Genomic DNA, 24309 nt, shown 5'->3' with positions numbered 1-24309 from the left:
CTAACGTTACAAAACCGATATCCATTTAACGGTAATTACAAAGCAGACGACCAAAAAGTCCCCCCCCCCCCCCCCCCCCCCCAATAATTAACCAATAGTCCATTTATCACTTTCAAAATAATTTATCAATAAGTCGAGTAATCACCTTTGAAATAAGTTACCAAAAACTGAGTAATCATCCCAAAATAATTCACCACTAGTTGAGTTATCGCCCTTGAAATAAAATTACAGATAAGTCGAGTTAAGTCTTCGAAATAATCACCCTCCAAATGATTTATCAAGAAGACGAGTGAACACGTTTGAGAATATCGTCAGGGGCCAGGACAATCATGTTTGGGAGTATCGTACTGGGGCCAGGATAATCACGTTTGGGGGTATCGTACTGGGGCCAGGATAATCACGTTTGGGAATATCGTACTGGGGCCAGGATAATCACGTTTGGGAGTATCGTACTGGGGCCAGGATAATCACGTTTGGGAGTATTGTACTGGGGCCAGGATAATCACGTTTGGGAGTATCGTACTGGGGCCAGGATAATCACGTTTGGGAGTATCGTACTGGGGCCAGGATAATCACGTTTGGGAGTATCGTACTGGGGCCAGGATAATCACGTTTGGGAGTATCGTACTGGGGCCAGGATAATCACGTTTGGGGGTATCGTACTGGGGCCAGGATATGCACGTTTGGGAGTATCGTACTGGGGCCAGGATAATCACGTTTGGGAGTATCGTACTGGGGCCAGGATAATCACGTTTGGGGGTATCATACTGGGGCCAGGATAATCACGTTTGGGAGTATCGTACTGGGGCCAGGATAACAACGTTTGGGAGTATCATACTGGGGCCAGGATAATCACGTTTGGGAGTATCGTACTGGGGCCAGGATAATCACGTTTGGGGGTATCGTACTGGGGCCAGGATAATCACGTTTGGGAGTATAGTACTGGGCCAGGATAATCACGTTTGGGAGTATCGTACTGTGGTCAGGATAATCACGTTTGGGGGTATTGTACTGGGGCCAGGATAATCATGTTTGGGAGTATCGTACTGGGGCCAGGTTAATCACGTTTGGGAGTATCGTACTGGGGCCAGGATAATCACGTTTGGGGGTATCGTACTGGGGCCAGGATAATCACGTTTGGGAGTATCGTACTGGGGCCAGGATAATCAAGTTTGGGGGTATCGTACTGGGGCCAGGATAATCACATTAGGGGGTATTGTACTGGGGCCAGGATAATCACGTTTGGGAGTATCGTACTGGGGCCAGGATAATCACGTTAGGGGGTATTATACTGGGGCCAGGATAATCACGTTAGGGGGTATTGTACTGGGGCCAGGATAATCACGTTTGGGAGTATCGTATTGGGACTGAATATCTATCGAGTAAGCTGCCATGAAAAGGTTAACTATTCCGCAAAAAATAACAAAAACTCACCGATTACAAATGAGATAACAAGCAAAGTCTTCAAAAATATGTGTAAAAATAAACCAAGGCAATAACGAAAACTTGACAAAGAGTAGTTCTCAAAACAAGGAATTTAACCCTTCTGTCTGTTCCCAAATTATCAATCAGCAGAATTTCACAAGCTTTGATGCACGCAGTCATGGGAAAATACGGAAAATACCGACACTTTAAAAAAAAATTCAATTTCTTTTCAACGTATAATAAAACACCACATTTCATCTTCACTTTGATCATGTGATCTATTTAGATATAAAACACATATTTTACTGGTTCTAATTCCCAGACTTATTTACATATGTGATTATTTAGTGGTGCGCAACCTATCGTTAACAAACATGTACGAGTTACTGCCCCTGACGTAACTCTTTTACTCTCTCCTATACTGCATACTTTTCAGTTCAGCCGTGGTCTTGCACGGACAATGATTAAAAAGGGACGAAACTTGTGAAATTCTGCGTTACATCAATTGAACACTCGGCTAAATTCGAGCGGACATTACAGAAAGATTTACAGTGGTTACATCAGAACAAACTCTTACAAACAACAGGATTTGCCAGAACTCTCCAAAAATCTGACAATCAAAAATATACTCTATAACATCATCAATTAACGGTTTATTATGTAGCTTAGATACTGGACAACACTAACCAGTATTTAACATTATCAGAGGAACAGCCAATCTTTGAGGGTTCAGGGATCACAACACTTGTTGCATCAGTTAAAATCAAATCTTCGTCGGATTGGCTGATTGGTTGATCGATTGGATCATGTGACTGAAGATATTTATGGCACAATATTAAACAAGTGTGCGATACATAAAACAGTAAAATATTGTAATCACAGACACATTTTCGGAACTAACATGAGATAAAACACCCAATATTTTTGTCAAACACCTAGAAAATATGGTACTATGTTGTCACAATGTAAAGTACCACCTGTAACGAGACGACTGCTAAAAAGCTTGTATAGGATCTTATTCCACGACAGTAAAGTAATCAAAGGTGATGTCCTCTATTTCTGAGGTCCACATGTTTGTACTCGATATATTGTGTTCTCCATTTTTTACATCCGTACTCGCTAGTACTCATACCGACCTTTGTAGAGTCGTAGGCCTACAGAGCATAACTTAGTCATACTCATAGGCCAAAGGAACCTAATTTAGTCAAAGGCATACGGAACCTAAAGGTTTATTGAACCAAGACTTAGTGAACCTACCTTATTCAAAGGTTTAATGAAACAAGGCTAAGTGAACCTAGCTTATTCAGAGGTTTACTAAACAACTTATTCAAATTGTTTACTAAACATAACTTATTCAAAGGCTTAATGGACCTAGCTTATTCATTCAAACGTTAACTAACCTAGCTTATTCTTTCAAATATTAACTAAACTTAGTTTATTCAAAGGTTTACTGAACCTAACTTATTCAAATGTTTACTGAACCTAACTTATTCAAAGGTTTACTAAACCTCAATTTTTCAAAAGCTTAGTGACCCAAGCTTATTCAAAGGCCTAGTGAAGCTAACTGAACCAAGGCTTAGTGATCCAAACTTATTGAAAGGCTTACTGAGCTTTCCTTACCCATTGGTACAGCGCTATACCAGGGCATATGAATGAGACTACCCCGTAAACAACACAACAAAACTATTAGTATTGTAAAACAACCATCTCGAAGCAAACAACCTTCTTTATACAGACCTATGGCCGCATGTTATCTTTTGAACTGAGGTGATCAAACTCCTAGCATAGCCTATGGCAGTATCTGTACATCCAACCAACTGATCGATCCAGTGTCCTAACAGCACCCTAGAATATCCAAGCTTTGGTATGCAGCAGTAGCACTTTTACAAGATTATTCTCTTTTTATAAATAAACTATTTTATCCCCAACAACCTTTCTGAATAAACTCGGTATTATTTAAAATGAAACTAATGAATTACTTATAGAATAGAAATGAGATCAGAAAGAAAACAGTAACATCTTGTCTGCCAGTTTTTAAAACAGGAACATAATTAGATCATAAAAAACATAAATGATTGTCGAGTACTGGGAAACAGATAAAATTCACTGAGGATAAGAATATGAGAAAAAATAAGTTTAAATAAACAGGTTTTTTGTACTAAACCCTTTAAAATTTCATATTTTTGATAAAAATGAAAGTCTATACATTGACATATGATGGTCCATGCTCCTAATGGAACACATTCATTAACTATCTATCAATGTGTTGATGGGTCTGGTAAAATAATAACAATTATGTTGAAATCAACCCCAAACCAACAAATCTCTTTTGTATACAAATGATTCAAACATTTCTGATTCTAAAGTGTCTAGTCATTTTACAACCTTATGGTGTAGATAGAAACCTCAAAAGAGTTTCTGTAACTAAAAATGTATATATCAGTACTTTTGAATCAATGTCAACTCAAATACTTTAAATGATGTGGTTGTGTGACAACCTCGGCCAGGACTGATATATTTGTTGTTCAGTCGGACGTTGGAGTTGAGATATTAAACAAGACCTAATATATAGATATATATATATAATATGGCTTCTGGGTTCATAATATTGTCATCCATTTCTTGCATAATGTTTTATATTTCCACATACATCACATAGCAATACAGTTATTAACATAGTGTAACGCTGTATCTATAACAGGACACTGAAGCCATATAAAGTAGGACGTCGCACCTCTGCTGATTTCAATCGCCTAACGTTACATACTGCAACCTACGACATTTTGTATACATGTGTAACGCGAGAGGAGAAAATGTAGCAGCCAGACCGGGGTTCGAACCCAGGACCTCCGAACGCTAGCCGAATGCTCTACCAATTGAGCTGCCTGGTCACCGATGATCGACTCAGTCCAGTCCCGCTACACGTTTATTGGTTCACAGAATCATAGTGCATTACAACGTGATTCTTATTATATAGCGTTCGCAATAAGACCAACTATTCTGTATCTTAAGGTAGGATTTTACAGCGAGATTTAATATACAAGCATAAATGATGAAGTTCGAGCATGGTCAATCACGTATACATGTTTTATCTGACATTTTCTAGGGTTTTCCTTTTCTGATCTAGTACAAACATGGTAAAATACACGAAATGTTAAAACTTTGATAACATGTAACTCTGTATATATCCTTTTGCGTAAGCAATGTTATTAATGACCTATATTTCACAAACACAATCCTTATCCAGTTCAAATAAAATATCAAAGCTTTAACAATTAATAATTTCAGATATACAAAATATTGTACTACTTATTGCCTCTGTAAAACAATGGCACAGGGCCATTGTTTTCATATTTTGGTGTAGCTTAAAAAATTCCTATAGGCAATGCTAAATATAACAGCTTTTACCAGGAACAGGGTATGAGAAAAAATATTCACATAATTTTAGGTTGGGGATCAGAGTTTGTAATCCCGCCCTGCATTGGTGCTATGGAACCATGCACAAAATGATTAAGGATGAAAAAATAGTTTAGGTACAGTTTCAGCCCAGAAACACAGATCACAGAAAAAGCTGCAGAGAGGTTAATTCTCCCTGTTAACCAAAGGTCAAAGGTCACAGTGGAGGTCACATTGTACGCAGGAAGCAGTGATGGAAAAGACCATGGAAGCAACAAAGACATGTCAATTGTCAATGTTCCGTTTCCATGGCAAACGCGGTGTACAATGTACGTAATGTCAGTTCTGCTCCAATATCATTGGCCATCCTTGCCTTCCTCGGGGACCTGGTTTGACTCTACCTGCCTCGTTGGTACCACCGTGGTATTGTTTTCAAGTTTTACGGAGCTTTCACAATTTACACTACAATTTTCTGACGTATTTGATTGATTAGTGTCCGTTTTATCCAATGCTTCCTGTAAAGCTGCCAGCCTCTTCCTTTCCTCTGCATCTGAATAGAGACTCGTATCAATAAGCATCTCATCAAAACATTTCAATCATCAACAACTAGATACAGATAAAGTTATGTCTATATTTAACATATCAGTTTCACATTAACTCTGATTCAGGTTAGCAGCTATAAATTACCTTTTACCTGGCCAATCTTCCCAGGTAAGCGACTATAAATTACCTTTACCTGGCCATTCTTTCCACGTTTGCGACTATAAATTACCTTTAGCTGCCCGATCTTTCCAGTGAATCTTGTTCTGTGTGAGGCAGTTTGTCCATGGACATTTCAACTGATACCTGGCCCCTGGAGGTTGAAACAAAAACCAAATATCAGTACAGGTTTTCATCACACTTAACATTCAACACCGAAAGAAACATTAAAAACAGCAACACCACACATCATATTTACAAAATCATAATTTAAAATAAAATAAAAATTAAATTGTACTGTTTGTAAATGTCAGGGGTGTAACATGACACTATATATATAGGAGAATTCCACAGCTATATCTTCTAAATGTTATATATATCATCAGAGTACTTAAAATGAAAATATTAGTTGTAGTATAATTATTTTATAATATTTACATTTCCACTGTGTGTTCTCTATATGAAGGTACTAACAAAATTAGCATTCATTCCCAGGTGAACAATTAACCTGCCGCGTATGAATACATACAGTACATTGTTGACGGTGCCAAAGTCAACATTGAGAATGCAGAAGTGTGAATATAAAATCGCGTTTGATTACACATGAAATAATGTTTTATCAACTTTAAAACTTGTTAATAATTGTAAAATTGAAGACAACATTTCAATATTTTTCTTTCATGATGATTAAAATAATGAATTTGTGTGGAACTATATTTTGTGTACTTGTGTACTTGATTACCTTTCCCGTCAAATTGGAACTATCTGTTACGCTGTTACATCGATCATTCAGCTGTTTCTTCACTACGTATAACGAACGTAGAATACTGTTTCTTATGATTTTTTTCAAAGATTACGTTGAAAAATAGTTTTGAAATGTAAATATAAGAAATAATTGTTATTTTTTGTTGTTCACTGGTGTATGAACGGCATTTTTTGACAGATATTTCAACATGACGCGCTAATGCGCGTCATTTAAAATATCTGTCAAAAATGCCGTTCATACACCAGTGAACAACAAAAAATAACAATTATTTCTTAATTGAGTTCATAATCGCACTCGTTAGGTGAGCTTAATAGCCAACACAAATCAAGGATTCAGCTGTAGATACTAGAAATGCATAAAAAGTACTACCTTCTTGAAAAGTATCCAGAAACTTATGCAGAAAGCCCTCCCCCCGAACCAGTTAAACAAGACAAGTAGCTTCTTCTGTAACCCCTACTGGGCCCCACCACTCCAGCCCCAAGGGAGCCACATCCTCTGGATATTAGATCTCCTTTGCCCAGTTATAATGTGCCAAACATAAATTTCATCAAAATCCATTCAGGCATTCAGGACAAGTAGGTATTTAAAGAAAAATGTTGATGGATGACGGACGACGAATGATGGACACTATGCCATGCCATACGTTTACAGGCCCTTTGGGCCAGGTGAGCTAAAAACTAACTTCTCTGTCTGTCATAACTTGGCTTCAGCTGTTGGAACACAGTTTGGGCTTTGAGGGAATTGTTTTAAGTTAACTTCTGTGTACCAATTTCATTTTCTATCGAATGATAAGAGTTCCAGCCCCTGGGGTGGGGATTTGTTAGGATGGGGTGCACAACAAACATTCCCCCTTTTTGAATTGAAATCATTAAAAGAGAAGATTTTGAATACAGGGACATTTTTAATGCATGAAACCTGTCGGGAATGGTGAAAGTGACAGCTGACTAATATCACTACATAACTGAACAAAAGTCAATGGTGGAGGACCATTCTCAAGTAATTAATGACGGGCTTATAAAAACAAAACTTAATTGTAACAGTTTGAGTTTAACTACATAACACTTGATTAAATTTGGGTCATCCACAAGATATGACATTATTTAGGTCACTGTGACCTTCAACTGTATAGTGAAAGGTCAAATCAATCAATGGTAATCAATCAGCAGAGAAATACGTTAGTATATATAGTATGTATGAATATACCTATAATGAAATAATCAGATTGAATGTTAGAAGACATTGTGGAATGGACCTTGGTTCCAGGAAGTATGGATCAAAGTTACCCAAGGACCCAACGATCAATACATCACCCAGCGTTGACCTCTGACACACATGAAGGTCAAACCTGTTATTGAATTTAGTAATGAACACAATTTGTTTAAATACTATTATAAATAGATACGTTCTTACTAGTTGTTACTATGAAATACACAGATTAGAATGGTTTGACCTTTAACCTTTCCGTATTGTAACCAGGATGTTAACAGTGAAAATACAACTTTAAATAGATATACAAGTGATTATTGTAAGTTTTGTTGCCTTGGAAATGATATTCAACTTAAACACATAACAATTTATATGAAATCTTCAATTTACAAATTGTTAAATATGAAAATTCTGGAAAACAATCAATTTATCGCTATAAAATTCTTTTAAACAGCTCCATACATTGTGACAGGGAACAATGAATGGCAGCAGACACCCTCCATCATCATTGTGTTACAACCAAACTACAGACAGCTGTATACATGTATAATCTAGTGGTAGAAGCACTCTATCACTGCTTTAGGACATCTCGTTGTATTTAGGATAAGTGTCATTTGTATAAATAATAGTAAAATATCTAGTATAGCTGGGTCTTTACTAAACATTTTATATATACTAAATATTTTACATATAATAAATATTTTGTATATAATAAATATTTTATATACACTAAACATTTTATATTTACTAAATATTTCATATTTACTAAATATTTTATATACACTAAATATCTTATATACACTAAATATCTTATATACACTAAACATTTTATATATACTAAACATTTTATAGAATATTATATACTGAATATTCTATATATTCTAAATATTTCATATGTACCCTAAACATTTTATATGTACCAAATATTTCATATACACTATAATATTTTATATATACTAGACATTTTATATATACTTAATATTATATACTAAATATTTATATATACTAAATATTTCATTACTAAATATTTATATATACTAAATATTTCATATGTACCCTAAATATTTATATATACTAAATAGTTTATATATACGTATACTAAATATTTTTATTATTGTTGTTGTTATTACTGTAAATTACTTAGACTTCGTGAATACTTTATTTCCCGAACTTACTTCTTCAGACATATTTGCGAATATATTACTTTATTTGTGCATGCTGACCTCTTAGAATCACGTGCTCTGCAAGACTCGTACATCAGCAACCAATAGCTTGGTCATCATCCAAAAGTGTTATTTTCGTACAGATAATAACAAAAGGCTTTGAATTGTTGATTGACTCTCCTCGCAAATTAATGCAAAAATAATTCCCGAGAGAAATATACCTTATCTAAAGTAATCAGTTTATACTTTAGACAAATGCTTGTGGTCTGATACACATCACTGATTTTTGTCTTGTTTCTTGAAAGATAAATAACTCTAATAAAACAATGAAAATAACACAAATTTTGAAATTGAACAAAATATCAACAAAACAAGAATGGAATGAAATCCTACCGAAACAATTGTCATCCGATTGTTCTGAAAATGAAAATAGAACATGAGATAGCATTGATTGAATTATCTTCTGTTGAACAACTTAAATCATTTGCTGTTTTTCGCTGAGGTACAGCTGAGGTTTGTGACTGAGAGTGTGTGGTGTGTCACATGACAAATATTTCCTGGAGAGGAAGGGGTGGCAAGGCATGCTGGGTTATCTCACGAAGGAGTGTGTGATCATGTGATGTGTCACGTGACCTACATTACCTGGAGAGGAAGGGTTGCAAGGCATGTTGGGTTGACTCCCGAAGGAGTGTGCGATGTGTCATTTGACCTACATTACCTGGAAGGGAAGGGTTGCAAGGCATGCTGGGTTGACTCCCGAAGGAGTGTGCGGCGTGTCATGTGGCCTATATTACTTGGAGAGGAAGGGGTGCAAGGCATGCTGGGTTGACTCCCGAAGGAGTGTGCGGTGTGTCAGGTGACCTACATTACCTGGAGAGATTGGGGTGCGAGGTGTGCTGGGTTGACTCCCGAAGGAGTGGAGACTGGATGTACTCGTACTTTTATCCTGTTTTTTGTCATCAAACACTTCCTCAGATATTGCTTCATCAATGTTACGAGGATTTTGGTTCTGCTGGCGATGTAACGGCGTCAGAACTTTTTCTAGCATCTCGGACATCATCTGGAAGCTCGGGTCCACAATGAAGTCAATGAACCCTGAAAATGTTAACAGGAAATCTATACTGTCTATCAGCATCAAACTTTCTTGGTTCCACTTCACATGTTCAGATAAATGGTATGTACATGCAGTTCCAAGATCGATGACTTGAGATATTCCATCTTACCTATTTGTGACTCTGCTACGAGAGTACTAGTTCTATCACAGAGTGGAGAAAATGGTAGGCCTAGCTCCTTCTCACGGTCACCCTGTATCAAAAGGAAAGGTGACAGGCTTTAAATTGAGTTTGTCATGGAAACATTTATCTTGATTAGGAAAAATAAGGCATAAAAGTTTTAATATAATGTATATTTATGGTGGTTATAAGCAAAATTAGATCAGTCAAAAGCAAATTCACAAACAAGGAACCTGGCATGATAAATACTGAAAATGGTTGTAGGTTGTTGATTTAATTTTGAAATAGCTGGTAAATGGAGGTAAATATGTTAAGGTTGACCAGGCTAGTAAAGGGAGGTAACTCAGTTAACCAGGCTGATAAAGGGAGGTAACTCCAGTAATATTAATTACGTTGGAAAAGGGGGGTAACTATGTTAACGTTGACCAGGCTAGTAAAGGGAGGTAACTCATGATCAGTTAATGTTAACCAGGATGAAAAGGGAGCTAAATCACAATGTTTACCAGGCTGAGAAGGGAGGTAACTCAAGTAAAATTAATTACACTGGTAAATGGAGGTAACTCAGGCAGTGTTGATCAGGCAGGAAAAGGGAGGTACCTCAGACAATGTTGAACAGGCAAGAAAAGGGAGGTAACTCAGACAATGTTGATCAGTATGTAAAGGGAGGTAACCAAGGCAATGTTGATTAGACATGTCAAGGTAGGTGACTCGGGCATTGTTGGTCAGGCATGTAATGGTAGGTAACTCAGACAATGTTGATCAGTATGTAAAGGGAGGTAACCAAGGCAATGTTGATCAGGCAGGAAAAGGGAGGTAACTCGGTCAATGTTGATCAGGCAGGAAAAGGGAGGTAACTCAGTCAATGTTTATTAGACATGTAAAGGGAGGTAACTGTGGAAAAGTTGATAACGCATGACAAGGGAGTAAATATTATAGTATAATCAATGAAATCAGGCTGTCACTTGAACATTAGTTACATGATTACCTATAATCAACTTTTAATAATAAACAATGTTTATACCTGTAATCAACATTAATCACTTTATATCAGTACCTAATGTTCTCTGTATTCAATGGCTACCTGTAACCAATACTTACGATATTTACCTGTAGATAGTTTCTTACCTGTCTGAAAAACTCCTCCAGTAGGAGCTCTGTCCAGCGTTGGTGTATTGACCAATCCTTGGCAGGGTGACTTATGTCTGCGCAGTGTAGGACGAGTGATAACGCTTTGGATTTGTCGATACTGTCAATTAAAACAAGTCACAGTGTAGGACAATTAAACAAAGTATTGTCATTATGGACACAAAGATGAAGAATTGATTTGAAAACATACATGGATGTTTATCATTCAAAAATCTTTTGGAGCTGAAAAAAATGCCATCGTCTTTTGTGTATTTCATACCAATACATTTCTTCATTTAAAGATGAAACTTCAATTTTCTTGAACAGGTATCACAAGAACTTCTAATGCAAAAGCAAATTGATTGATTAAACTATCGGGTATTGTGATTAAACAATCAGCTATTGTTTATTTATGGCTCATTAAGGAACAAATAAATTTCCTCACATGTAAAACAGTATAATTATCAGTTACACAACTGAATTTTTAAATGAACTTTGTAAACAAAAACAAGTTAACACATACTACATCACATTCCACTTTTGCCCTACAACTAAGTTCACTTTTAACATCATTTTTTAAAACATCAGGGTTGAGTCTTCAAATATTGAAAATTTTAATAATGTAATTTTTTTTTGTAACAAGCTTTTTCATTGGTTTTAATCATATCTATAGAGTGATAAATAACAGGCTTTTTCATTGGTTTGAATTATTCCTATTCAGTGATTGACCAAAAATAAACATAAATCTTGTTGTTTTATTTTCAGTTTATTCAATGTGCACTTAGGATTTACATTTCAACAATAATAAACCAACTTAATATAATTTTCAATCCTTAAATACAAAACTGACATTTGATAAAAAGCAGAATGTGGTGTAATAAATATAAACATTAACAAACGCTCGGGACCATACCAAAATTCCACAACAATATCGCTGAAAAAGGAAATTTTAGAAAAGGTTTATAGACATCTACTGTGTAAAATCCTACAATGAAATCTGATTTGTTTGTATTTGTTTGAGATATTTATTTTGTCTATCTGATGATCAGCCAAATAATACAGCACATCTTTAGATGATATTCACCAACAATTAAATTTTCACAAAAATAAATTGATTTCTGACAGCTTTTCATGAAATCCTCCATTTTTGTCTTGTAAACACAGACACTGTCATTTATCATTGAATATTCAAACACAGACTTGAAATTGAAATTAAACAGAACAAATAGACATATGAAACACTTTCTGTGCTAGGTCAATGTCAAAATCACAATGAATGCAGCAAAAAGGTACTATTCAAAATATCTTTATCTATATAAATTTTTTCTCTTTAATTTTAAAATTGAATCCCATGGACTGAACAAGATAGTAAATTGGTAAATCAATGTATCAATCTAATTAAAATTAGACTTGTAATTTCCGCTCCTCAACAATACACAGCAATACAACATCTAAAACTCCCCACAGGAGGTCATCTCAGTATGACCTTTGAGCTCAGCCAATCAGCGCACCGGCTATGAAATATTTGGTCTGATTTCACAGCCAATCAGCTCGCCGGCTATGCAATTTTGGGTGTGATTTCATTCTTCGGAAGTATAAATACTTACGTAACGTTACCGAGGTATTCCCATGGTCGATAGCAGTGGTATTTAAACAATATGGCTTCGCCCACTCTGGCTCAGCGAGAAAACCTCAACCAATTTATAATTATAAATTTAACAAACGTATGCTGTTCGTATGTTTCCTTCATCGTACGAGAGAATGACAGTGAAGGCAACAGCTTTGTGAGAAAATTTGTTTGAAAGGTAATAACGTGTAAGGTAACGATTTTCAAAATCCAGTTTGCGAAAGAATTTGTCCTGTCGGCGAGATTTTGTTTAATCGTTTTTTGTTCTTCTTTCAATGTAACGTCCAGCGGATAATAATCACTATATCACAGATACCCAGCCATACACTCAGAATACTTGATATCACAGATACCCAGCCATACACTCAGAATACTTGATATCACAGATACCCAGCCATACACTCAGAATACTTGATATCACAGATACCCAGCCATACACTCAGAATACTTGATATCACAGACACCCAGCCATACACTCAGAATACTTGATATCACAGACACCCAGCCATACACTCAGAATACTTGATATCACAGACACCCAGCCATACACTCAGAATACTTGATATCACAGACACTCAGCCATACACTTAGAATATTCACTATCACAGACACTTAACCATACACATCCAGCCATACTCATCCTGTCACAGACACTCAGCCATACACTCAGAATATTCACTATCACAGACACTTAACCATACACATCCAGCCATACTCATCCTGTCACAGACACTCAGCCATACATCCAATACTCACTTTTCCGGCATTGCCATCAGATTCTTCATATTCTTGATCTGTTGAAAATGGAAGGACATGTCTGTGGCCAGCACCATGTCTATGACCAGATTTCGGAACTCCCTGTGAACATAGACAATAAGCAAGAGTTATTTCCCAGTACACAAAAACTCCCTGTGAACATAGACAATAAACAAGAGTTATTTCCCAGTACACAAAAACTCCCTGTGAACATAGACAATAAACAAGAGTTATTTCCCAGTACACAAAAACTCCCTGTGAACATAGACAATAAACAAGAGTTATTTCCCAGTACACAAAAACTCCCTGTGAACATAGACAATAAACAAGGGTTATTTCCCAGTACACAAAAACTCCCTGTGAACATAGACAATAAACAAGAGTTATTTCCCAGTACACAAAAACTCCCTGTGAACATAGACAATAAACAAGAGTTATTTCCCAGTACACAAAAACTCCCTGTGAACATAGACAATAAACAAGAGTTATTTCCCAGTACACAAAAACTCCCTGTGAACATAGACAATAAACAAGAGTTATTTCCCAGTACACAAAAACTCCCTGTGAACATAGACAATAAACAAGAGTTATTTCCCAGTACACAAAAACTCCCTGTGAACATAGACAATAAACAAGAGTTATTTCCCAGTACACAAAAACTCCCTGTGAACATAGACAATAAACAAGAGTTATTTCCCAGTACACAAAAACTCCCTGTGAACATAGACAATAAACAAGGGTTATTTCCCAGTACACAAAAACTCCCTGTGAACATAGACAATAAACAAGAGTTATTTCCCAGTACACAAAAACTCCCTGTGAACATAGACAATAAACAAGAGTTATTTCCCAGTAAACAAAAACTCCCTGTGAACATAGACAATAAACAAGAGTTATTTCCCAGTACACAAAAACTCCCTGTGAACATAGACAATAAACAAGAGTTATTTCCCAGTAAACAAAAACTCCCTGTGAACATAGACAATAAACAAGAGTTATTTCCCAGTACACAAAAACTCCCTGTGAACATAGACAATAAACAAGAGTTATTTCCCAGTACACAAAAACTCCCTGTGAACATAGACAATAAACAAGAGTTATTTCCCAGTACACAAAAACTCCCTGTGAACATAGACAATAAACAAGAGTTATTTCCCAGTACACAAAAACTCCCTGTGAACATAGACAATAAACAAGAGTTATTTCCCAGTACACAAAAACTCCCTGTGAACATAGACAATAAACAAGAGTTATTTCCCAGTACACAAAAACTCCCTGTGAACATAGACAATAAACAAGGGTTATTTCCCAGTACACAAAAACTCCCTGTGAACATAGACAATAAACAAGAGTTATTTCCCAGTACACAAAAACTCCCTGTGAACATAGACAATAAACAAGAGTTATTTCCCAGTACACAAAAACTCCCTGTGAACATAGACAATAAACAAGAGTTATTTCCCAGTACACAAAAACTCCCTGTGAACATAGACAATAAACAAGAGTTATTTCCCAGTACACAAAAACTCCCTGTGAACATAGACAATAAACAAGAGTTATTTCCCAGTACACAAAAACTCCCTGTGAACATAGACAATAAACAAGAGTTATTTCCCAGTACACAAAAACTCCCTGTGAATATAGACAATAAACAAGAGTTATTTCCTAGTACACAAAAACTCCCTGTGAACATATGATAATGGGAATCATTAATTTGTACATGTATTAATACTTTGTTTACTTATAGAATACAAAAATAATATGAAGAAAAGTTCCAATTTGTCCAATTGGAGTAATTTCCCTATGCCAAATTCTTCTGAGACAAACCTTAATATTGTGAATCTACTGTGAGACAAATCTGTATGTACTAAGACAAACCTGTATGTACTGTGAGACAAACCTGTATGTATTGTGAGGCAAACCTGTATGTAATGTGAGACAAACCTGTATGTACTGTAGTACGTGAGACAAACCTGTATGTAATGTGAGACAAACCTGTATGTAATGTGAGACAAACCTGTATGTAATGTGAGACAAACCTGTATGTACTGTGAGACAAACCTGTATGTATTGAGAAAAACCTGTATGTATTGTGAGACAAACCTGTATATATTTTGAGACAAACCTGTATGTAATGTGAGACAAACCTGTATGTACTGTAGTACGTGAGACAAATCTGTATGTAATGTGAGACAAACCTGTATGTAATGTGAGACAAACCTTATGTATTGTGAGGCAAACCTGTATGTACTGTGAGAAAAACCTGTATGTAATGTGAGACAAACCTGTACGTACTGTGAGATACACCTGTATGTACTGTGAGACAAACCTGTATGTACTGTGAGACAAACCTGTACGTACTGTGAGATACACCTGTATGTACTGTGAGACAAACCTGTACGTACTGTGAGATACACCTGTATGTACTGTGAGACAAACCTGTACGTACTGTGAGATACACCTGTATGTACTGTGAGACAAACCTGTATGTACTGTGAGATACACCTGTATGTATTTTGAGACAAACCTGAACTCCTCTCGGCTGAGGTTGGATACAATATTGCATTCATCAGTTTTCATCATTCTGAAGGAGGCACTGATATGGTGATTCTCTAACACAGCTCTGTCATTGTATAATATTGCGACTTCGGACCTGTTAACAGAAAAACATATTTTATTTTTCAATATGTATACATTGTACAAGTATACAACTGTATTTTACTTTGAATAGTTGAATATAATGGCCCTGTATACAGGAGTAATCCTGCTACAGTGTGAACAGTAATGGGATGATGACGTCACATCTAGCTAAAACTCACCCAGTCTAACAGTAATGAGATGATGACATCATATCTAGCTAAGACTCACCCAGTCTAACAGTAATGAGATGATGATGTCACATCTAGCTAAGACTCACCCAGTCTAACAGTAATGAGATGATGACATCATATCTAGCTAAAACTCACCCAGTCTAACAGTAATGAGGTGATGACGTCATATCTAGCTAACACTCACCTTGTCTACATGTGTAATCCTGTTACAGTGTGTACAGTAATGAGATGATGACGTCATAACTCAGACTCACCCTGTCATAATATGGAAGTTATTAGTTGTTCCTGTGTGTTCATAGTCATGTATTAACGCAGCTATAATTGTAGCAAACACCTCCAAGTCTGTCAACCAATGCTGCAGAGAAAAATATTAATAGATCATGGTGTGTGGTCCTGGAAAAACAATAAATAATAATGTATAATAGTGATAGGAACTTGTGTAGAAAGGTCACAGTGTGTGGTCCGTGTCACAGTATACTAGTGACACAAACTTGTGTAGAAAGGTCACAGTGTGTGGTCCGTGTCACAGTATACTAGTGACACAAACTTGTGTAGAAAGGTCACAGTGTGTGGTCCGTGTCACAGTATACTAGTGACACAAACTTGTGTAGAAAGGTCACAGTGTGTGGTCCGTGTCACAGTATACTAGTGACACGAACTTGTGTAGAAAGGTCACAGTTTGTGGTCCGTGTCACAGTATACTAGAGACACAAACTTGTGTAGAAAGGTCACAGTGTGTGGTCCGTGTCACAGTATACTAGTGACATGAACTTGTGTAGAAAGGTCACAGTGTGTGGTCCGTGTCACAGTATACTAGTGACACGAACTTGTGTAGAAAGGTCACAGTGTGTGGTCCTTATAAACAGGTATTCACCACATTTTCATTTTACTGGACAAAATGCATGACCTCTATAAGGATGGAAAAAGCGACCTTGATCTTACTGGACAAAGTGACTAATATCATTATGGACAAAGTTACCTCTTCCACACTTTGTCTCATAGTGGACAAAGTGACCCCTGATACTGGACAAAGTGACCTCTATCACACTTTGTCATTTGACAGATTGTATTGGACAAAGTGACCTCTATCAAGCTTTGTCATTAGACAGTTTATACTGGACAAAGTGACCTCTATCACACTTTGTCATTAGACAGTTTATACTGGACAAAGTGACCTCTATCACACTTTATCATTAGGCAGTTTATACTGGACAAAGTGACTTCTATCACACTTTGTCATTAGACAGTTTATACTGGACAAAGTGACCTCTATCACACTTTGTCATTAGACAGTTTATACTGGACAAAGTGACCTCTATCACACTTTATCATTAGGCAGTTTATACTGGACAAAGTGACCTCTATCATGCTTTGTCATTAGACAGTTAGTTATACAAGACAAAGTGCCCTACCACTATCACAGACAGTTCATACTTACTGCTAGTTTGCTCTGGGACAGCACAAAATGCACGGTCTGTGCCACGTCTGCCCCGTGTAGGAGGTTGTGGTAGGGATTCTTGTATTTACTGTAACCCTGCTCTATTGCCAAGAGGAAGGAATCCAACACGTTCGTGCTGATTTTAAACTTTGATATTAAATCATATTTTTGCAAAAGTTCATAACCCACAAATTTCAAGGCATGTCCATCCGCAGCTGTATTGACAGCAAACACATCAAAGGACCAGTCATCAAGTTGCTGCAATCAAAACAAATAAACAATTAACTGAAATATGTCAGAATACATTCTTACTATGAAATACCAACAATAACTAAAAGAGGTTTAATGGCAGTCAATGAATTTTCATTTTTTTGTCTTTTATTTTCTTTTTCAATCCACAAAAAAACAGTTTAACTTTTGTAGTCATAGATAAGCTGTTTCACTTTCAAAGGACATTTGTTCTGTAGAATTACTAGCCTTACTATTTGGCCCAAGTGATCCTCTACCCTTAGTCCCACTATTGGGCCCAAGTGATCCTCTTCCCTTAGTCCCACTATTGGGCCCAAGTGATCCTCTTCCCTTAGTCCCACTATTGGGTCCTAGTGATCCTCTTCCCTTAGTCCCACTATTGGGTCCTAGTGATCCTCTCCCCTTATAATTAGTCCCACTATTGGGCCCTAGTGATCCTCTCTCCTTAGTCCCACTATTGGGCCCTAGTGATCCTCCACCCTTAGTCCCACTATTGGGTCCTAGTGATCCTCTTCCCTTAGTCCCACTATTGGGTCCTAGTGATCCTCTCCCCTTATAATTAGTCCCACTATTGGGCCCTAGTGATCCTCTCTCCTTAGTCCCACTATTGGGCCCTAGTGATCCTCTCTCCTTAGTCCCACTATTGGGCCCTAGTGATCCTCCACCCTTAGTCCCACTATTGGGCCCTAGTGATCCTCTCTCCTTAGTCCCACTATTGGGCCCTAGTGATCCTCCACCCTTAGTCCCACTATTGGGCCCTAAGTGATCCTCTCCCCTTAGTCCCACTATTGGGCACTAGTGATCCTCTCCCCTTAGTCCCACTATTGGGCCCTAGATATCATCTTCCCTTAGTCCCACTATTGGGCCCTAGTGATCCTCTCTCCTTAGTCCCACTATTGGGCCCTAGTGATCCTCCACCCTTAGTCCCACTATTGGGCCCTAGTGATCCTCTACCCTTAGTCCCACTATTGGGCCCTAGTGATCCTCTCTCCTTAGTCCCAATATTTGGCCCTAGATATCCTCTCTCCTTAGTCCCACTATTGGGCCCTAGTGATCCTCTACCCTTAGTCCCACTATTGGGCCCTAGTGATCCTCTACCCTTAGTCTCACTATTGGATCCTAGTGATCCTCTCTCCTTAGTCCCACTATTGGTCCCTAGTGATCCTCTATCCTTAGTCCCACTATTGGGCCCTAGTGATCCTCTCTCTTTAGTCCCACTATTGGGCCCTTGTGATCCTCTACCCTTATAATTAGTCCCACTATTGGGCCCTAGTGATCCTCTCCCCTTAGTCCCACTATTGGGCCCTAGTGATCCTCTACCCTTAGTCCCACTATTGGGCCCTAGTGATCCTCTACCCTTAGTCCCACTATTGGGCTCTAGTGATCCTCTCCCCTTATAATTAGTCCCACTATTGGGCCCTAGTGATCCTCTACCCTTAGTCCCACTATTGGGCCCTAGTGATCCTCTCACCTTAGTCCCACTATTGGGCCCTAGTGATCCTCTACCCTTAGTCCCACTATTGGGCCCTAGTGATCCTCCACCCTTAGTCCCAATATTGGGCCCTAGTGATCCTCTACCCTTAGTCCCACTATTGGGCCCTAGTGATCCTCTACCCTTAGTCCCACTATTGGGCTCTAGTGATCCTCTCCCCTTAGTCCCACTATTGGGCTCTAGTGATCCTCTCCCCTTAGTCCCACTATTGGGTCCTAGTGATCCTCTACCCTTAGACCCACTATTGGGCCCTAAGTGATCCTCTCTCCTTAGTCCCACTATTGGGCTCTAGTGATCCTCTCTCCTTAGTCCCACTATTGGGCCCTAGTGATCCTCTCTCCTTAGTCCCACTATTGGGCCCTAGTGATCCTCTTCCCTTAGTCCCACTATTGGGCCCTAGTGATCCTTTTCCCTTAGTCCCACTATTTGGCCCTAGTGATCCTCTACCCTTAGTCCCACTATTGGGTCCTAGTGATCCTCTACCCTTAGTCCCACTATTGGGCCCTAGTGATCCTCTACCCTTAGTCCCACTATTGGGCCCTAGTGATCCTCTCTCCTTAGTCCCACTATTGGGCTCTAGTGATCCTCTACCCTTAGTCCCACTATTGGGCCCTAGTAATCCTCTCTCCTTAGTCCCACTATTGGGCCCTAGTGATCCTCTACCCTTAGTCCCACTATTGGGCCCTAGTGATCCTCTCTCCTTAGTCCCACTATTGGGCCCTAGTGATCCTCTCTCCTTAGTCCCACTATTGGGCCCTAGTGATCCTCTACCCTTAGTCCCACTATTGGGCCCTAGTGATCCTCTCTCCTTAGTCCCACTATTGGGCTCTAGTGATCCTCTACCCTTAGTCCCACTATTGGGCCCTAGTGATCCTCTCACCTTAGTCCCACTATTGGGCCCTAGTGATCCTCTACCCTTAGTCCCACTATTGGGTCCTAGTGATCCTCTACCCTTAGACCCACTATTGGGCCCTAGTGATCCTCTCTCCTTAGTCCCAATATTTGGCCCTAGTGATCCTCTACCCTAGTCCCTCTATTGGGCCCTAGTGATCCTCTACCCTTAGTCCCACTATTGGGCCCTAGTGATCCTCTCTCCTTAGTCCCACTATTGGATCCTAGTGATCCTCTACCCTTAGTCCCACTATTGGGCCCTAGTGATCCTCTCTCCTTAGTCCCACTATTGGGCCCTAGTGATCCTCTCTCCTTAGTCCCACTATTGGGCCCTAGTAATCCTCTACCCTTAGTCCCACTATTGGGCTCTAGTGATCCTCTCTCCTTAGTCCCACTATTTGGCCCTAGTAATCCTCTCTCCTTAGTCCCACTATTGGGCCCTAGTGATCCTCTACCCTTAGTCCCACTATTGGGCCCTAGTGATCCTCTACCCTTAGTCCCACTATTGGGCCCTAGTGATCCTCTACCCTTAGTCCCACTATTGGATCCTAGTGATCCTCTACCCTTAGTCCCACTATTAGGCCTACATGATTGTCTATCCTTAGTCCCACTATTGGGCCCTAGTGATCCTCTCCCCTTAGTCCCACTATTAGGCCTACGTGATTGTCTATCCTTAGTCCCACTATTGGGCTCTAGTTACATGAACATCTAACAACATCGCATAAGGGGTCACGTCAGGATGGCCTTTTAGATAAACCAATCAAATTACTACTTACAGAATCTTGGGAGTGAATTTCGTATGTGCAAAATAACACGATCAGAGTGCATAGCTTGCATAATCTGTCAATCTGTTTCAAGTCATTTTGTCCAACGAAGCATATATATATAAATACCGTACCAAAATGGTAAGCTTCAGCTGCATGATATGTGACAAATGGGTGAGATCGACGACATCGAAAAATTGACAATTCGACCTAAAAGTGAAATATTGAAATAACAAAGGTCACCAGAAAGTGACCCCTTATGCGATGTCGTTAGATGTCCATGTAATGTAGTGAGAATGACCAGCTATATTTTAATTAGATTGTTTGTTTTTATGAGTGACTGATATAGGAATTGTCTGCGTGGTTTCGTACAAACCTTTAAAAGCTGTAGAACATGTGGTGGTATGTGGAGCCCAGCTGAACTGGACAGGCGACGATATATCCTGTAATAAATCATATCCTCATTAAAGAAGCACTTTCCATAATAACAGGTAACAATAATTCTGGAAAGAATTTATTCTTTAATTAAAAAAACCCCACAATATTTATAAAATACAAAATTGGAAGGAGTACTGGAATCTATAAAGGTTCACATCATGTATACCAGTAATATGCTGGAGGAAATAAAATCATTAACAAGCTACAATTCTATATTTAGAAATGATAATAAAGAGGATTTATAGAAAAACATAATTCTATTTATATGTGTGTAAAATAGATGCACACTATTGCCATCATCTTGACATTCCTTTTAGAAATCGTGGGGAGCCATAAATTGCAACAAGGCACTTTTCTTAGAGATTATTTCAGCGAGCGTTAAAGCTCCCTTAGGGCTTGAGTGTCAGAATCTACGAACTTTTTGTCCTAAATTGTTATTTGTCATGCAAATCGACCCCTTCGGATAACAAAGTTGTTTTGCAAGCCTGTCAGAATTCGCCTCCCACTACCATCGTTTGTGTAACCCTGTATCACACGAACGTGTTTAGTTTGTTTGACATGAACCATGTCTGACTCTGATGGAAGAACCGGTAAAGAAGAAATCAGAATTGCCGTACAGATGTTTGCATGTGGCGCCAATCCAAATATGGTAATATTGTCAGCGGAGTGAAAAACCTGTCCATTTTTATATAATAATTACTCTGTAAGATTTTTGAGTCTGGAAACAGATTCAAACATGAAAGACATTTTGTAGTTCATAATAAAAGTCGCATGAGAATGCTTACTTAGCATGACGTCTCAAATCTACTAACAGCCAACGAATTAGGGCCAAAAATAACATTAGAGACCAACCCCAGCTTATTGAATACACTCAGATCTGCCTTCAATGTATGGCAGAGACATCCTTGTATGTCCATATAAATAACATGAACTGAGCTATCCAGCAACTGGTCATTAAATTTCTCTGGCGAAACAATATCCTCGATTATATATTTGATGGAATGAGTAGAAAATCAATGGAATTTAAGCATAGTATGACAGTCAAATGATCATTCTCCTTATAATGAGCTGTATAAAATATCTTTTCAAACACAAATATATTTTTTGCTTGGCCTTCGAAGTTACATATTTGCCAAGGTTTTCTACCAGAGAGGATTTGATCTACACTGTGTGTCAACCATGGTTCATTCAATAAGTCAATCGCGACCTACTTTCATGGATTTTGTCTTTGAACCTGATGATGGTTACAACATATATCACACAAGGTTTCCTACCAGAGAAGATTTGATCTACACTGAAGGTGCAAGACATTGTAGTCATGACTTGATTTCTATGTGTCAAACATGGTTTGTTCAATGTGTCAATCGCGACCTACTTTCATGGATTTTGTCTTTGAACCTGATGATGGCTACAACATATATCACACAAGGTTTTCTACCAGAGAAGATTTGATCTACACTGAAGGTGCAAGATGTTGTAGTCATGACTTGATTTCCATGTATCAAACATGGTTCATTTAATGTGTCAATCGCGACCTACTTTCGTGAATTTTATGGCTTGATCATTGTTAAATTATGATGAAGAAAGATTAAGGCTCCTAATTATGATCGAAGACTACATTTTGTGACTGTTTCTTATAGCCTTGTTTCCATTTTATTTTCAAAACTTTGTAAATTTACAGTAACCTATGTAATCATGAGACGTAATCGACTGATAAAACGAAAGACGTGAAGACCAAAATACTGTCCAGAGGGGACGCGGATAATTCAGGAGCTAGATCTGATATAGGACTGACCTGATTCAAGAATCGGTGTCATTTTTTGGAAGCCATGTTGGAACTTCGTACATAAGAAAATATTTTATTTCGAGGCTATATACATGTATGATGAACATATATTCAGGGACAGGAATGAAAGAAATGGTCCCTGATAAATTACCTATCCACCATAATTCCCGCTCTGATTGCATGTGCCACACTGCGGAACTTCGGCTTGTCATCTCCACGCCTTTTGATGTTGCTCATGGAGCGTGTGAAAGTCAGCGCTAGCCAATCCCGGACTTCACTTGGTACAGCGTCGGGCTCAACCTCACTGAGCTCGTCATCATCATCACACAGTCGCCTGGTGAGAAACAGAGAGACAATCATTACCTTAACAGTTTAACTATGACTAGTATTGAATTTTCATGAAAATGCTGTGAAAAGAATCATCCAGAAGCAGATGTATTAATTCTTACATAATGTCCAAATAAACAAGAATATAATGAATGAAAGATGTACAAATTTTCTTTTAATATTAAAATGTGGTTTCTACTGTCCTAAATGAGAATGATATAAAGTAGAATGTGGCCATCGCCCACATATCCGAACTTCTGCTGCATCGCCCAAATAAACATTGTTATAGGATCACATATCCTAGTTTCTGTATAACCAAATAAATCTAGTGTCTCCCAAGCAGTTCAGAAATGTCCCTCTGTACAATTTGGTATTTTGAACTATGGTTACAGTATTCTCCTAATTAACCATTACAAAATCCTAGTAATAAATTCCTGATTCAGTACTGAGAGTTCACACAGGAAAGAAAAACATCAAAATTACTTTTTATACAAAATTTCTACAAAATAATTTTTTTCATTACCACACTATACAATTAATTAAAACAAATAATTATAAGATAAGAACATGACAAGAATTGTTCAGACTTAACTTGAATATGTTATTGAGGCATAGCATACTAATTCAGAGATCATTAAGCACAGTTATATAGTAGAGTATTTCAGATAACAAAGTAATTCAGAGATAGTTGAGTAAGT

The 24309-nt window shown here is 37.9% G+C and overlaps 1 protein-coding gene across 2 annotated transcripts in view; it reads right to left on the bottom strand.

Moving 5' to 3' along the window:
* Positions 1-435: 435 nt before the first annotated feature.
* Positions 436-24309, bottom strand: part of LOC117317254 (calcium/calmodulin-dependent 3',5'-cyclic nucleotide phosphodiesterase 1A-like) — a 163721-nt gene continuing 139847 nt past the window's right edge. Inside the window, exons 6-17 of one of the 2 annotated variants that reach the window (XM_033871984.1) lie at positions 23436-23618; positions 21437-21503; positions 17665-17922; positions 16481-16581; positions 15923-16048; positions 13396-13497; positions 11926-11946; positions 11013-11133; positions 9879-9960; positions 9526-9750; positions 5594-5674; positions 436-5371 (exon numbers count right to left, since the gene is read on the bottom strand). In XM_033871984.1, the coding sequence (XP_033727875.1) occupies positions 5178-5371; positions 5594-5674; positions 9526-9750; positions 9879-9960; positions 11013-11133; positions 11926-11946; positions 13396-13497; positions 15923-16048; positions 16481-16581; positions 17665-17922; positions 21437-21503; positions 23436-23618 (1561 nt within the window). In that variant the 3' untranslated portion in view covers positions 436-5177. The remainder of the gene's footprint in view (positions 5372-5593; positions 5675-9525; positions 9751-9878; positions 9961-11012; positions 11134-11925; positions 11947-13395; positions 13498-15922; positions 16049-16480; positions 16582-17664; positions 17923-21436; positions 21504-23435; positions 23619-24309) is intronic. The other variant, XM_033871985.1, reaches the window with a different exon arrangement.

Source organism: Pecten maximus, chromosome 19 (assembly GCF_902652985.1).
Source record: "Pecten maximus chromosome 19, xPecMax1.1, whole genome shotgun sequence".
Lineage (NCBI taxonomy): Eukaryota > Metazoa > Mollusca > Bivalvia > Pectinida > Pectinidae > Pecten > Pecten maximus.
The sequence above is the reverse complement of the archived record's forward strand: the minus strand, read 5'-3'. Positions and strand labels throughout refer to the sequence as shown.